This window comes from Cinclus cinclus, chromosome 36, assembly GCF_963662255.1.
Source record: "Cinclus cinclus chromosome 36, bCinCin1.1, whole genome shotgun sequence".
Classification (NCBI taxonomy): domain Eukaryota; kingdom Metazoa; phylum Chordata; class Aves; order Passeriformes; family Cinclidae; genus Cinclus; species Cinclus cinclus.
Genome location: NC_085081.1, coordinates 13276 through 28547, shown reverse-complemented (window position 1 = coordinate 28547; position 15272 = coordinate 13276). Strand labels below are relative to the sequence as shown.

At 66.8% G+C, this 15272-nt stretch overlaps 5 protein-coding genes across 5 annotated transcripts in view; 1 reads left to right on the top strand and 4 right to left on the bottom strand.

Moving 5' to 3' along the window:
- LYPD3 (LY6/PLAUR domain containing 3) overlaps positions 1-189 on the bottom strand; it is a 2197-nt gene extending 2008 nt beyond the window's left edge. The window contains exon 1 of the mRNA XM_062512328.1: positions 3-189. Coding sequence (XP_062368312.1) covers positions 3-189 — 187 coding nt within the window. The remainder of the gene's footprint in view (positions 1-2) is intronic.
- Positions 190-585: 396 nt separating this feature from the next.
- On the bottom strand, positions 586-1778 carry LOC134055858 (shematrin-like protein 2). Its single transcript, XM_062512327.1, is given in 5 exon segments — positions 586-773; positions 841-1028; positions 1030-1279; positions 1282-1597; positions 1698-1778. Coding segments are annotated over 5 exon segments (1023 nt in total).
- A 724-nt stretch (positions 1779-2502) lies between these two features.
- ZNF575 (zinc finger protein 575) lies at positions 2503-4147 on the top strand. Its single transcript, XM_062512429.1, has 4 exons — positions 2503-2560; positions 3058-3215; positions 3315-3425; positions 3519-4147. The coding sequence occupies exons 2-4, from the start codon at positions 3065-3067 to the stop codon at positions 4145-4147; spliced, it is 891 nt and encodes a 296-aa protein (XP_062368413.1). The 5' UTR covers positions 2503-2560; positions 3058-3064.
- A 305-nt stretch (positions 4148-4452) lies between these two features.
- On the bottom strand, positions 4453-6168 carry ZNF576 (zinc finger protein 576). The gene is made up of 3 exons (XM_062512419.1): positions 6090-6168; positions 5699-5876; positions 4453-4850 (listed from the first exon to the last, which is right to left on the bottom strand). The coding sequence occupies exons 2-3, from the start codon at positions 5865-5867 to the stop codon at positions 4498-4500; spliced, it is 522 nt and encodes a 173-aa protein (XP_062368403.1). The 5' UTR covers positions 5868-5876; positions 6090-6168; the 3' UTR covers positions 4453-4497.
- Positions 6169-7063: 895 nt separating this feature from the next.
- CADM4 (cell adhesion molecule 4) lies at positions 7064-14204 on the bottom strand. Its single transcript, XM_062512326.1, has 9 exons — positions 14135-14204; positions 12217-12369; positions 10787-10960; positions 9875-10009; positions 9478-9642; positions 8754-8844; positions 8258-8427; positions 7735-7863; positions 7064-7170 (listed from the first exon to the last, which is right to left on the bottom strand). Exons 1-9 carry the CDS (start codon positions 14202-14204, stop codon positions 7064-7066), a joined length of 1194 nt encoding a protein of 397 aa, XP_062368310.1.
- Positions 14205-15272: the final 1068 nt, after the last annotated feature.

Here is a 15272-nt window from a genome sequence, read left to right as displayed (position 1 = left end):
ACCGGGCCGGGCCGTCCCCTCCGTGGCCACCATGTCCCCACCGGGGGCTACCGCAAGGTCATCGCCTCCCGTGGGGGAGGTGACAGCGGCCACCAGGGTGGCGGCACTTCCGGTGACGTCATCGCCGCGTCCCAAAGTGTCCCCGGGTGTCCCCTCCTTGGTAGCCCCGAGGGTGGTTTCGGTCGCCATCGCCTCCCCCTGGCAGTCCGGGGGCAGTGGGGGGAGGGGATGGCGGCGGTGGGGGAGGGGCGGGCAGGGGACATCGGGAGGGTGGGGGAGGGGCGGGAGCGGCCCGGAGTGGGGGGCACAGAGCTGTGGGGGAGGGGAGAGGGGTTAGAATGGGGGAGGGGCGAGGGGGGAGGGGAGGCACCTCCCCCCCCCCTCCCCCCTCCTCCCCCCCAGGGTTCTGGGGGGGTCCAAAGGACTCGGGGGGGACCCGGTGGGGACCCCGGACCCCCCCCAGAGACCCCAGACCCCATAGGGACCCCTCACACCCCATAGCGCCCATGGACCCCCACTGCACCCCATAGAACCCATGGGACCCCCACAACCACCCCATAGCGCCCTATAGCCCCCCCTGACACCCTATAGCACCCATAGCCCCCCCATAACCCCCATAACCCCTATGGATCCCATAACCACCCCATAGAGCCCCATAGCACCCCATAGCCCCCATAACCATCCCATAACCACCCCATAGAGCCCCATAGCACCCCATAACCACCCCATAACCATCCCATAGAGCCCCATAACCCCCCCATAGAGCCCCATAGCGCCCATGGACCCCCACTGCTCCCCATAGAACCCATGGAGCCCCATAGCCCCCATAACCATCCCATAACCACCCATAGAGCCCCATAGCACCCCATAACCACCCCATAACCATCCCATAGAGCCCCATAACCACCCCATAGAGCCCCATAGCCCCCATAACCACCCCATAGAGCCCCATATCCCCCATAACCACCCCATAACCACCCCATAGAGCCCCATAACCACCCCATAGCACCCATAACCATCCCATAGCCCCCATAGGCCCCCATAACCATCCCATAACCACCCATAGAGCCCCATAGCCCCCCATAACCACCCCATAGAGCCCCATAACACCCCAGACCCACCCACGGGACCCCCATAGTACCCCATATCCCCCATAACCACCCCATAACCACCCCATAGAGCCCCATAGCGCCCATGGACCCCCACTGCACCCCATAGAACCCATGGGAGCCCCATAGCCCCCATAACCATCCCATAACCACCCCATAGAGCCCCATAACACCCCCATAACCACCCCATAGCCCCCCCATAACCATCCCATAACCACCACATAGAGCCCCATAACCACCCCATAGCCCCCCATAACCACCCCATAACCACCCCATAGAGCCCCATAACACCCCAGACCCACCCACGGGACCCCCCCATCCCCCGCCCCCCCCCCCCCCCGTCCCCCTCCCCCGTACCCCCGAGCGCCGCTCCCAGCACCAGCAGCAGCCGCAGCCGCTCCCGCTGCTCCATCCCGGCCCGGTTCGGCTCCGGGACAGCGGGGGGAGGGGGGGTCCCCTTTATCCCCCGCCCCCACCCCCACAATTACCTGTGGGGCGGGGGTTGGGGGAGGCGGCCCGACCCAGGAATGTGGGGCACCCGCCCCCGCCCCCCAATTATGGGCACCCCAAAACCGGCCCCACCCCCACCTCTGCTCCACTGACCCCGGGGGAAACGAGTTTGGGGTCCTGGACCCGTAATTTGGGGTCCCCCCCATGTCCAGGCCCCATCGATTGGGGATCCTAAAGTTCTCAGACTCAGATTTGGGGTCCCCCCCATGTCCCGGCCCCATTGATTTGGGGTCCCCCCCATGTCCAGGCCCCATTGATTTGGGGATCCTAAAGTTCTCAGACTCTCAGATTTGGGGTCTCTCCTTTTTGGCCCCACTGATTTGGGGTCCCCTGTGTCTCAGCCCCATGGATTTAGGGTCTCCACCCCACCCCCCATGTCCCAGCCCCACAGATTTGGGGTCCCCCTGTCATTCCCACATAGATTTGGGGTTTCCACGAGTCCCATCCCCATAGATCAGGACCCCCCCCACCCCCCCCACCCATGTCCCAGCCCCACAGATTTGGGGTCCCCCCATATTTCGAGCTCTTGGATTTGGGATTCCCCCCAATTCCCCTGCTTTGACCCCTCCCCCCCCCCCCATTTGGGGTTTTCCCCCCTCCCCCCCCCCCATCCCAGTTCCGCTCCCACGTCCCAGTTTCGCTCCCCGGGGGCGGATTTTTGGGTTCGTCCCGGTCACGTGACCCGCCGATCACGTGTCCCTCCCCCACCCCCAAAAATCCCCGAACACCAGAAGGTCACGTGAGCGCGCGCGTGACACAAACCCCCGGCCACGTGACACGCCGGTTTTCCCGCCCGGGGAGGGGCGGACGCTCTCGGAGGGCGTGGCCTCAGGGAGGTGGGGTTTAAAGGGGAGGGGGCGTGTTTTCGCTGTGGCCCCGCCCCTCTCCGCGCATGCGCCGCTCGGCGGCGGCGGCGGCGGCTCCGGGAGCGGCTCCGAGCGGTGAGAGCGGCCCGGGGGGGGGGGGGGGGGGAAGGGGAGGGAGGGGAGAGGGGAGGGGAGAGGGGAGCGCGGGGCATTGTGGGAGCTCGGGGACAGCGCCCCCCAGCGGGGAGCACCCGCCCCTCCCCCACCGCGGGGTGGCGCGGGGCGTTGTGGGATTGACAGTGAGGGGGGCACGGGGGGGAGGTGGGGGGAAAGGGGGTGGGAGGGGCTCGAGGGGTGGGGGAGGGGCTTTGGGAGAGTGGGGGAGGGGTGGGAGATGGGGAGGGGCTTTGGGGGGTGGGGGAGGGGTGGGAGATGGGGGGAGAGGCCTTGGGGGAGTGGGGGAGGGGTGGCAGATGGGGGGAGGGGCTTGTGGGATGCAAATTTGGCCTGGGGGAGATGGGAGGGGCTGAAGGGTTTGTGGGCGGGGCTTGTGCCACAAGAGGGGGGGTGTAAGGTGGGCGGGGCTCAGCACGCGGTGGGCGTGGCCTGGCTGATGTGGGCGTGTCCCTCAGGGCGGCCATGATGGCGGCCGGGCGGGGCCCGGGACAGGGCGGGAGCGAGGACGGCGCCTTCGCAGAGGAGGAGGAAGAGGAGGAGGAAGAAGAAGAAGAAGAAGAAGAAGAAGAGGACGAGGAAGAGGAGGAGGAGGAAGAAGCGGCAGCGCCCGGCGGTGAGCGGGGGAGGGGCGCAGGTGCGAGGGCGGGGCCGGGGGGGGAGGGGCGCTCCCCGGTGCCATCACCGGTGTCCCCCCCGTCCCCTCCCCCCCCAGCGCCGCCGGCGCTGCCCGAGGACGAAGACTCCGCCTCCGAGGCCACGTCGGTGACGTCATCATCGGGGGACAGCGGCGCCCCCTCCCCCCCCTCCGCCAACGGCTGCGCAGGTACCGCCCCTCCCCCTCCCCGACACCCGTCCCTCCCTCCAAAATTTGAATCGCCCCTCTCTGACCCCACCCCCTCCTCCCCCCCAAAAACAGGTGCCCGGAGCCGCCCGTCGGGGGAGGAGCCTCGCCCGTTTTTGGATGCTGGAGGGGGAGGGGAGAGTGAAGGAGGCGGTGGGGGAGGGGCCAGCCCGGGTCCTCGCGGCGCGGGGGGGGGAGGGGCGGAGGAGTGGCACAAGTGCCCGGAGTGCGGGAGAGGCTTCGGCACCTCCAGGGCTCTCAAAGTTCACCGCAGTTACCACGTGGGCAGGAAGCGACCCCAGGCTCCGCCCATGGGCGGGGCCAGACCCCAGAACCTCGCCCCGGCCCCTCCCCCGCCTTCCTCCTCCTCCTCGTCTTCCTCCTCCTCCTCCTCCTCCTCCTCGTCCTCGCCGCCGTTCAAGTTCCACTACATCTGCGCCGAGTGCGGCCTCGGCTTCGTGGCGCCGGGGGCTCTGGGCGCTCATCGCTGCGACCACCACGGTTGGCGACGCCGTCGCCGCAGCCCCCCTGGATCCGCGCCCCCCGCCCCTCCCCCGCCCCGACGAGCGGCCCCTCCCCCTCCCCCGGCCCCTCCCCCGCCGCCGGCCCCTCCCCCGTTCCGCTGCACCGAATGCGCCGGGGCCTTCGGGCTGGTGGCCGAGCTGCACGAGCACTACATGCTGCACGCCCGCGGCGAGCTCTGAGCCGGGCCCCGGTGGCCAACGAGAGCCCCGGGGTGGCCGCTCGGTCGCGATCGCGGCGGGGGAGGGGAGGGGGACGGAGGGGGGGTGGGGGGGGGGGAGGGGAAGCGACGTCGCGGCGGCGGCGGGGAGAGCGCGGCGACGCCGTCAACAGGAAGCGATGTCATGGCCCCGGGGCTCGGTGTCGTCAATTACGCGGCGACGTCATCGGCGTGACGTCATGGCGCCGGAGGGCGGGGGTCGCGGGATTGCCACACCCCTTCGCGCGCACTAGGTGACGTCACAACCAATGAGGAGCCGCCGTTTTTATTTTCCCGCTTCGCAAGCCCCTCCCCTTCGGCAAGCCCCGCCCCTCAGAGCTCCCCCCGCGCGTGCCGGATGTAGTGACGGTGCAGCGCCCCCTCGCGGGCGAACGCGCGCCCGCACTCGGTGCAGGCCAGAGGGGGCGTGGCCGGCGGAGGCAGAGCCGGAAGGGGCGTGACTTTTCCGGCGGAAGTCGGCGCGGGGTGGGCGTGGCCTCGCTGGTGACGTAGCAGCGCGGGGGAGGAGCCGAAGGGGCGGGAGCAGACGAAGCAGACGAAGAGCGCCCCGCGCAGGGCGGCGGCGGCGAAGTCCCGCGGGTGCTGGCGCTTGGCGTGGCGGGCGGCGAACGCCGCGTCCGGGAACGTGATCAGACAGCGGCGGCAGCGGCGGGAGCCCAGGCGGTCTGAGGGGGGAGGGGGACGTGGGGGTGGGGTTGTCCCAGGGGACATCGTGGGGATGGGACGGGGACACCCCAAGGGACACAGGGACACCCAAAGGGACACGGGGACACCCAAAGGGACACGGGGACACACCCTGGGATGGGACAGGGACACCCAAAGGGACACGGGGACACCCAAAGGGACACAGGGACACCCAAAGGGACACGGGGACACTTTGGGATGGGACAGGGACACCCAAAGGGACACGGGGACACCCAAAGGGACACGGGGACACCCAAAGGGACACAGGGACACTTTGGGATGGGACAGGGACACCCAAAGGGACACGGGGACACCCAAAGGGACACGGGGACACCCAAAGGGACACAGGGACACTTTGGGATGGGACAGGGACACCCAAAGGGACACGGGGACACTTTGGGATGGGACAGGGACACCCAAAGGGACACGGGGACACCCAAAGGGACACGGGGACACTTTGGGATGGGACAGGGACACCCAAAGGGACACGGGGACACCCAAAGGGACACGGGGACACTTTGGGATGGGACAGGGACACCCAAAGGGACACGGGGACACCCAAAGGGACACGGGGACACACCCTGGGATGGGACAGGGACAGCTCTGGGGACACCCAAAGGGGGACTCAGGGACATGGGGGTGACACCTGGGGATGGCTCAGGGACACCCAGCTGGTCTGAGGGGACACAAGGACTTGGGGTGGCACTGGGACCCCCTGGGGACTGACAAAGGGACACGGGGACAATGGTGTCACACTGGGAACCTCCCCCCACCCAAGGCCACCCCCCTCAGAGTCATCCCCAGCCCCCCTTGCCCCTCCCCCACTCACACACGGAGCCTTTGGCCCGCGGCCCGGGGGCCCCTCCCCCCACTTCTTCCTCCTCCTCTTCCTCCTCCTCCTCGTCCTGCTGGCGCCGGGGGGGACCCGACGGGGCCCTGCGGGGGGAGGGGGGCGCCGGGGGGGGCGGGGGCGGCTCCGGGGACGGCGGCTGCGACATCCCGGGGGGCTGGGGGGAAAACAGGGGGAGGGGTCGAGGTCAGCAGCGGAACGAGGGACCCCGACCCCCCCCCCCCCCCAGAGACCTCCGGACCCCCCAAGTCCCCCCCAGACTCCTCTAAAACCCCTCAAGTCCCCTCAGAGGGGCCCCAAACACCCCCCGGCTGTCCCCAAGACCCCCCGAAATCTCCCAAAGCCGCCCCGACCCCCCCGGGCCCCTCACTCGCTGTCGCGGCCGCGTCGCGCCCCCCCCGGCGGCGACTTCCGGCTTCCGGTAGGACCCGGAAGCGTTTCCGCTTCCGCCGGGGACACTTTAGCCCAGCCCACTCCGTTAGCCGCAGGGGGTGGGGTCTTTTGCTGGTGACGTCACCAGCGGCCAATGGCGGGAGGGGGCGGGGCTCCGGGGCCGCAGTGTGGGCGGGGCTTGGCGCGCCGTTGGCTCCCCCTGGCGGCGCAGGGTGGGGAAACCTCGGAGTCCTCCCCCAGTTCAAACCAGTGCTCCCAGTACGGTCCTGGGGACTCCCAGTACGGCCCTGGGGACTCCCAGTACGGCCCTGGGGACTCCCAGTACGCCCCAGGGAATCCCAGTTCGGTCCAGAGACTCTCGGCGTGGTCTAAGGACCCCAGGTTGCCACCTGATCTCTTTCCAGTCCCTCCCAGTCCCATCCCAGTCCATCCCAGTTTGTCCCAGTCCCCCTGCGAGCAGCCCGCCGTACGAATCGGGGGTTTTATTGCGTATCAAAGGTGGTTAAAAGGTTATTTACAGACACACCTGCGGAGGGGGCGGGGCCACGCCAAGCCACACCCCCTCATACATCATCACCCACCCCTTCCCCTCCCCCACCCTGCCCCCCCCCCCCAAATTGTGCGTGGGGACACGGACACGCCCCTCCCCCAACACCCACCCCCTCATGGCTTTGATCTTTGGGAGCACCCAAAACTGGGCCCCTCCCCCACCCTGGGGCTGAGCCCCTCCCCCACCCCGGGGGCTGCGGGGGGGAGGGGCAGGGTTTGGGGAGGGAGCTCATTCCCCTCCCCCTCCCCTCCCCCCATCCTGCAGCTGCTTCCCCTCCCCCCCCACGGATGTCCCCGTGTCCCCTCCCCCCGCTCCCCTCCCCCTCCCCGCAGTGACGTCCCCGGCTCTGTCCCCTCCCCCTCTGTCCCCGCGGTGTCCCCGCTGTCCCCTCTCCCCCCCCCTCAGATGAAGAATTCCTCCTTGCGCTTCCCGGCCTCTCCCCCCAGGAAAGCCTCGCGGGCCTCGCCGTGCTCCTCCAGCCCGCTGGCCTCGTGCGTCAGGTACGAGCCTGGGGACGCAGGGGACACGTGGGGACACACCCAGGACACACCTGGGACGGCTGGGCCACGCCCTCAGTGTCCCCGCCCTTCCCTTCCCACCCCTCTCCCAACTCTCCACCCATCTCTCAGGCCCCTCTCCCATAGCCCCACCCATCTGCTGACCATACCCCCTGAGCAAACCCCGCCCCTTATCTGGCTCCACCCATCCACACAGAAAAAACCACGTCCACTCCTGCAGATAACCCCCACCCACTTCCGGAAGTCACAAAAATCACTTCCGGAATACACGCCAGTTTCCGGAAGTCCCACCCCCCCATCCCCGGAAGTCACGCCCCCACTCCCGGAAGTCAGACCCCCATCCCCGGAAGTAACACCCCACAAATCCCACAAGTCACGCCTCCACTCCCGGAAGTAACACCCCATCACCGGAAGTCACGCCCCCCACTCCCGGTAGTCACACCCCATCACCGGGAGTCACGCCCCAAATCCCGGAAGTCACACCCCCTAATCCCCGGAAGTCACGCCCCCACTCCCGGAAGTCACACCCCCTAATCCCCGGAAGTCACGCCCACCTTTCTGTCGGACGGAACACCAGACCAGGGCCCCGAGCAGCAGCAGCAGCAGGAACACCAGCAGGGCCAAGGCCCCGCCCACCACGGCAAAAGGCCCCGCCCCCTGCGCCGCCACCACCGCCCCGGGGTCTGCCATGGGGGGGGGGAGGGGAGGGGTCACAGCGGGGAGGGGTCCAGGTGTGTGCCCAGGTGTGCCCCCAAGTGTATCCTAACCACCCTCAGGTGTCCCCAGGTGAGCGCAAACCACCCCCAGCTGCCCCCAGGTGTGTCTTAACCATCCCCAGGTGTGTCCCAGCTGTGTTTCAACCATGCCCAGGTACCCCAGGTGTGCCCCCAGCTACCCCCAGGTGTGTCCCAGCTGCACCCCAGGTCCCCCAGGTACCCCGGCTGACCCAGGTACTCCCAGGTGTGTCCCAAGAACGCCCAGGTAACCCAGGTGTGCTCCCAACCACCCCCCAGGTACGTCCCACTCACGCCCAGCCGCCCCCCAGGTGTGCCCCCAGGTACCGCAGGTGTCACTGACCGTACACCACGAGCACGTAGGTGTCGGCGGCGCGGCCGTGGGCGTTGCCCACCTGGCAGGTGTAGGAGCCGTTGTCCTGCGGGGCCAGCGCCGGCAGCGTCAGCCGCTCGCCCTCGGCCTTCGCCCGCGCCGGCAGGGACTCGTTACCTCGGCTCCAGGTGACTGAGGGGCTGCGAGGGACAGGTGGGAACAGGAATCGCTCAGGTGGGAGCAGATGTTACTCAGGTGTCGCTGTCACTCAGGTGTGCCCCAGGTGTCACTCAGTGTCAGGTGTCACTCTGTCACTCAGGTGTCACTCAGGTTCCGCAGGTATCACTCAGGTGTCACACAGGTGTCACTCAGGTGTGAGCAGATGTCACTCAGGTGTCACTCATTGATCACTCAGTGTCACTCATTGGTCACTCAGTCACTCAGGTGTCACTCAGGTGTGAGCAGATGTCACTCAGGTGTCACTCATGGGTCACTCTGTCACTCAGGTGCCCCAGGTGTCACTCACCGAGGGTTGCCATTGGTGGCACAGGTGAGCACCAAGGTGTCACCTTCCCGCAGGACGCTCTGGGAGGGGTGGATCCGCGCAGAGGGGGGGTCTGGGGACACACGGGGGGGGGGGGTTACGGGTCCTGGGGGGACCCGGCGGCATCCAGGAACCACCTGGTGACACCTGGGGCCCCCCAGTGGCACCTGGGATACACCTGGTGGCACCTGTCCCCAGGTCCCCAGTGCTCCTGGTCCATCCCAGTCCATCCCACTCCCTCCCAGTCCATCCCAGTCCCTCCCAGTCCATCCCAGTCCCCTCCCAGTCCCTCCCAGTCCATCCCAATCCCCTCCCAGTCCATCCCAGTCCATCCCAATCCCCTCCCAGTCCATCCCAATCCCCTCCCAGTCCATCCCAATCCCCTCCCAGTCCATCCCAATCCCTCCCAGTCTATCCCAGTCCATCCCAATCCCTCCCAGTCCCCTCCCAGTCCATCCCAATCCCTCCCAGTCCATCCCAATCCCCTCCCAATCCCCTCCCAGTCCCTCCCAGTCCCTCCCAGTCCATCCCAATCCCCTCCCAGTCCATCCCAGTCCCTCCCAGTCCCTCCCAGTCCATCCCAATCCCCTCCCAGTCCATCCCAGTCCCTCCCAGTCCATCCCAGTCCCTCCCAGTCCATCCCAATCCCCTCCCAGTCCCTCCCAATCCCCTCCCAGTCAGTCCCAGTCCATCCCAGTGCCCTCACACTGCACGTCCAGCTGGTACTGGGTGAGCCGGCGCTGGCCCCTGCCCAGGGCAGGGTGCGTGGCCTCGCAGGTGACGATGGCGCCGTGGTCGCGGCGCTCGACGCGCAGCCGCAGGACGCTGCTCTGCCAGAACACCTTCCCTACCTGCCGGTGCCTGCTGTCACCTGGGACATCGGGGACACGCGTCTGCACGACGTCCTGAACGCCTCCGTGTCCCCAGGTGTGTACCAGGTATCCCCAGGTGTGTCCCCAGGTGTGTACCAGGTGTGTCCCCATGTATCCCCAGGTGTGTCCCCAGGAGTATCTCAGGTGTCCCCAGGTATGTCCCCAGGTGTGTCCACAGGAGTATCTCAGGTGTCCCCAGGAGTATCTCAGGTGTCCCCAGGTGTGTCTCACCTGGCAGCTCCCGCCGGTCCCGGTACCACCTCAGCGTCGCCAGGGGTCGCGCTCGGGGCACGAGACAGGTGAGCTCCACCTCCCCCCCCTCCACTGCCAGCGCCGCTGCCTCCACCTGCGGCTCCTCGGGGGGCACTGGGGACACAGGTGAGAGCCAGGTGTGAGCCAGGTGACATCCAGGTGATGCAGGGACACAGAAGGACAGAGAGATGAGGGACAAGAGAGAGGGACAAAGGGACAGCTGTCGGCACGTGCAGCACCTGTCCTCAGCTGCGTCCCCAGGTGCCCTCCCCGTGTCCCCAGGTGCCCCCATGTGCTCCCTCCATGTCCCCAGGTGTGTCCTCAGGTGTCCCCAGGTGGTGGGAGGGGACACAAGGATGTGGCTTTGGGAGGTGGCACAGGAAGTGACGGCCACCAGCAGCCACTGAGTGACCTCAGGTGTGCCCAGGTGACCTCAGGTGTGCTCAGGTGTCCCCAAGGAGTGGGAAGGGACACCAGGATCTGGTTTTGGGTGTGTGGGGGAAGTGCCACCACATCCTTGTCCCCACTGTGTCGCCCAGGTGACCTCAGGTGCCCCTAGGTGTCCCCAAGTGTATCCCAGGTGTGCCCAGGTGTATCCCAGGTGTGCCCAAGTGTATCCCAGGTGTGCCCAGGTGCTCCCAGGTGTGCTCAGGTGCCCCCAGGTGTATCCCAGGTGCCCCCAGGTGTATCCCAGGTGTCCCCAAGTGTATCCCAGCTGTGCCCAGGTGTATCCCAGGTGTGCTCAGGTGTATCCCAGGTGTCCCCAAGTGTATCCCAGGTGTGCCCAGGTGCTCCCAGGTGTGCTCAGGTGCCCCCAGGTGTATCCAGGTGTATCCCAGGTGCCCCCAGGTGTATCCAGGTGCATCCCAGGTGCCCCCAGGTGTGCCCTACCCAGCACGGTCAGGGTGGCTATCTGGTGGTGGGTGTCGTCTGCGTACAGCTGACAGAAGTAGCCGCCCTCGTCGTCCAGCCGGGCCCGGGCCACGTCCAGCCGGGCCCGGGCCAGGCGCAGCCGGAGCCGCCGGCGACTGAACTCGGCCAGCTCGAAACGTTCGTCCTTCAGAGCTGGGGACAGAGGGACAGGGGGAGAGAGGGACAGAGGGACAGAGGGACAGGGGGACAGAGGGACAGAGGGACAGGGGGACAGGGGGGACAGGGGGGACAGAGGGACAGGGGGGACAGAGGGACAGGGGGACAGGGGGACAGAGGGACAGGGGGACAGAGGGACAGAGGGACAGAGGGACAGAGGGACAGAGGGACAGAGGGACAGGGGGACAGAGGGACAGGGGGACAGAGGGACAGAGGGACAGGGGGACAGAGGGACAGAGGGACAGAGGGACAGGGGGACAGAGGGACAGAGGGGACAGAGGGACAGGGGGACAGAGGGACAGAGGGACAGGGGGACAGAGGGACAGGGGGACAGAGGGACAGAGGGACAGGGGGACAGGGGGGACAGGGGGACAGAGGGACAGAGGGACAGAGGGGACAGAGGGACAGGGGGACAGAGGGGACAGAGGGACAGAGGGACAGAGGGACAGAGGGACAGAGGGACAGGGGGACAGAGGGACAGAGGGACAGAGGGACAGGGGGGACAGAGGGGACAGAGGGACAGAGGGACAGAGGGACAGGGGGACAGAGGGACAGAGGGGACAGAGGGACAGGGGGACAGAGGGACAGGGGGACAGGGGGACAGAGGGACAGGGGGACAGAGGGACAGGGGGACAGAGGGACAGAGGGGACAGGGGGACAGGGGGGACAGAGGGACAGAGGGGACAGAGGGACAGAGGGACAGAGGGACAGAGGGGACAGAGGGGACAGAGGGGACAGAGGGACAGAGGGACAGAGGGACAGAGGGGACAGAGGGACAGAGAGACAGAGGGACAGAGGGACAGGGGGACAGGGGGACAGAGGGGACAGAGGGACAGAGAGACAGAGGGACAGAGGGACAGAGGGACAGAGGGACAGGGGGACAGAGGGGACAGAGGGACAGAGAGACAGAGGGACAGAGGGACAGGGGGACAGGGGGACAGGGGGACAGAGGGACAGGGGGGACAGAGGGGACAGAGGGACAGGGGGGACAGGGGGACAGAGGGACAGGGGGACAGAAGGGTCACCCATGGGGACAGAGGGGTCACAGGGACAACGTCCCCAATGTCCCTGTCCATCACCATTGGTGCCCGTTTAAGAACAGCGTCCCCAATGTCCCCAGTGCCCCAATGTCACCAATACCCCAATGCTCCCCATGTCCCCAGTGTCCCCCAGTGTCCCCTGGATGTCCCCAGTGCCCCCTGGATGTCCCCAGTGTCCCCAGTGTCCCTCACCGCGGGTGCCGTTGAAGAACAGCGTCTGCCGGGCCGGGTTCTGGATGACCACGATGGAGCCGTCGTACCTGTGCAGGTGACAGGTGATCTCTGCAGTGCCACCCTCCAGCACCGTCACGTTCTCTGCCTGCACCTCCTGGGACTGGCCTGGGCACAGGGACAGGGACACGGGGTCACCGAGGGGACAGGGACACAGGGACAGGGACACCAGAGGGGACAGGGATAAGGGACAGGGATGGGGACACAGGGACAGGGATGGGACAGGGACACAGGGACAGGGACAAGGGACAAGGGACACAGGGACAGGGACAAGGGACAGGGATGGGGACACAGGGACAGGGATGGGACAGGGATGGGGACACAGGGACAGGGACAAGGGACAGGGATGGGACAGGGACACAGGGACAGGGACAAGGGACAAGGACAGGGGACAGGGATGGGACAGGGACACAGGGACAGTGTCACAGAGGGGACAGGGACAGGGACAAGGGACAGGGATGGGGACAGGGACACAGGGACAGGGGACAGGGATGGGGACAGGGACAGGGGACAGGGATGGGACAGGGACAGAGGGACAGGGATGGGGACAGGGACACAGGGACAGGGGACAGGGATGGGGACAGGGACACAGGGACAGGGATGGGACAGGGACACAGGGACAGTGTCATAGAGGGGACAGGGACATGGGACAGGGATGGGGACAGGGACAGTGTCACGGAGGGGACAAGGACAGGGGACAGGGATGGGACAGGGACACAGGGACAGGGACAGGGGACAGGGATGGGGACAGGGATGGGACAGGGACAGGGGACAGGGATGGGGACAGGGATGGTGACACAGGGACAGTGTCACAGAGGGGACAGGGGACACGAGGAGCAGGGGTTTGGGGACAACTGGGGACAGCCACACCACTGGGGACAGCGTTGTCCCTGGGAGCTTGGGGACACCGGGGGACAGCCGGTCCCGAGGACGGTGACACCATCGCGGGAGGGGGAGGGGGGAGTCCCCAAAATGGGTGACACGGCCGGGTGGCACCTCGGGGACACCTGGGGACAGCGAGGGTGGCACGTGTCCCCCAGTGTCCCCTCTGGCATCGCCTCCGGTCGCCGTGACAACGCCGGGGGGAGGGAATGGTGACACGATGGGGGGGGGGGGGGGGGTGTTGGTGACACCGCGTTTTGCTGATTCAGCACAATCCCCCCCCTCCCCCCACCCCAACCCCGGGGTCACTCGCCCTCCCCTCCCCCAAGGTCGCCACCGCGCCAAGGTCACCGCGTCCCCAAAGCCGGGAGGGGGGGAAGGGGGGAGGGGGGGACACACGCAGGGAGGTGACAAAGGGGACAAGGGACAGTTTGTGCCACCCCCCCCCCCCCCGCCACCCCCACAAGGGACAATGGGGGGGGGGGACAGTGAGGGGACAGTGAGGGGACAGTGAGGGGACAATGGCGCTTTTCTGTGTCACCCACGCCAGGGACAGCGCGGCGGTGACGCCTGGCACTTTGGGGGGAGGGGAGGGGGGGGGGAATGGGGACATTGTCACCCACCCCTGGGGGAGGGGAGGGGACACTCGAGGCTCCGGGTGTCACCCGGGGCAGCAGGGTGAGGTGACAGTGCCACCCCCCGAGGGGAATTTGGGGTGACAAGGAGGAGGGAGGGAGGGAGGGAGGGGGGAGGGGGGGATATCGCGACAAACCCGAAACGTCCCCTTCACCCCCACCCCAAAAAAAAAATTAAAAAAAAAAAAAAAAATCGGGGACAATCATAGGAGGGGGGAGGGGCTGCGGCAAAGCGCGGCGATTTTGGGGAGATGGGGGTGGGGAAAAGAAAAAAAAAAATAAAAAAGCGCCAGCGCGGGGAGGGGGGTTTTTTTTTTCTTTTTTTGGGGGGGAGGGGGAGGGGCGGGTGGGCCAGCACTCACCGTGGCCAGCAGCCCAGAGCAGCAGTAGCCCCGGCAGCAGAGCGGGGGGGGGGCGCGGGGGGGGCTGCATGGCGGCCGAGCCTCCTCTGCCGCTTTATTCCCCACCTGCCGGGCCCCGCGGAGATGCTAATGAGAATGTTAATGAGATGTTAATGAGATGCGGGAGGATGGGCCAATGAGGGGAGGAGGAGGAGGAAGAGGAAAAGGGGGGGGGGGGGGAGAAGGAGATCCCTCCCACCTCCCCACCAAAATTAAATAAATATATTGAAAAATGGATAGATAAATAAAGAGGGGAGGGGGCGGGGGGGACATGGAAGGGGGGGGGGGGTTGGGGATATCGGGGGTTGGGGGGGGAGGGGGATTTGGGACCTCCAAAGGGGGGGGGAATGTGGGGACCCAGGGATGGGAATTGGGGACATCGAGAGGGGGATTTGGGGACCCCAAGGGGGATTTGGGGATCCCAGGGGGGGATTTGGGACCCCAAGGGGGATTTGGGGACCCCAAGGGGGATTTGGGGACCCCAGGGGGGGATTTGGGGACCCCAGGGGGATTTGGGGACCCCAAGGGGGATTTGGGGACCCCAAGGGGGATTTGGGGATCCCAGGGGGGGATTTGGGGATCCCAGGGGGATTTGGGGACCCCAAGGGGGATTTGGGGACCCCAGGGGGGGATTTGGGGATCCCAGGGGGGGATTTGGGACCCCAAGGAGGAATTGGGGATCCCAGGGGGGAATTGGGGATCCCAAGGGGGGATTTGGGGATCCCAAGGGGGGATTTGGGGATCCCAGGGGGGGATTTGGGGATCCCAGGGGGATTTGGGGATCCCAAGGGGGAATTGGGATCCCAAGGGGGGATTTGGGGACCCCGAGAGGAAATTTGGGGATACCCAGGTGGGAATTGAAGGTCATCATTCCCCCCCCCCCTCCCCAGAGATGAAAAATTTGGGGACCCCAAACCAAGCCCCGCCCACTCCCCCCAAAATAATTGGGGTGAAATCACAACCGGAATTTTGGGGGTCGTTCCCCCTCCCAAAAAAAAAAACAAACAAACAAACAAGAAACTAAAATTAAAATTAAAATTAAAAATCGGGGTCACCAAAGCTGTGCGCCCCCCCTCCCCTCCCCCTCCCCCCCCCCGTG

What these genes read in the sequence shown, in the direction of transcription:
- ZNF575 (XM_062512429.1), top strand. Translation starts at nt 3,065, where the DNA reads ATGATGGCGGCCGGGCGGGGCCCGGGACAGGGCGGGAGCGAGGACGGC. An exon ending in AGAAGCGGCAGCGCCCGGCG is followed by an intron (nt 3,216 to 3,314) that starts GTGAGCGGGGGA and finishes CTCCCCCCCCAG; the next exon opens with CGCCGCCGGCGCTGCCCGAG. An exon ending in CTCCGCCAACGGCTGCGCAG is followed by an intron (nt 3,426 to 3,518) that starts GTACCGCCCCTC and finishes CCCCAAAAACAG; the next exon opens with GTGCCCGGAGCCGCCCGTCG.
- CADM4 (XM_062512326.1), bottom strand. Translation starts at nt 14,204, where the DNA reads ATGCAGCCCCCCCCGCGCCCCCCCCCCGCTCTGCTGCCGGGGCTACTG. An exon ending in AGCCACCCTGACCGTGCTGG is followed by an intron (nt 10,010 to 10,786) that starts GTAGGGCACACC and finishes CTGTGTCCCCAG; the next exon opens with TGCCCCCCGAGGAGCCGCAG. An exon ending in GTACCAGCTGGACGTGCAGT is followed by an intron (nt 8,845 to 9,477) that starts GTGAGGGCACTG and finishes GTGTGTCCCCAG; the next exon opens with ACCCCCCCTCTGCGCGGATC.
- ZNF576 (XM_062512419.1), bottom strand. Translation starts at nt 5,867, where the DNA reads ATGTCGCAGCCGCCGTCCCCGGAGCCGCCCCCGCCCCCCCCGGCGCCC. An exon ending in GCGGGCCAAAGGCTCCGTGT is followed by an intron (nt 4,851 to 5,698) that starts GTGAGTGGGGGA and finishes CTCCCCCCTCAG; the next exon opens with ACCGCCTGGGCTCCCGCCGC.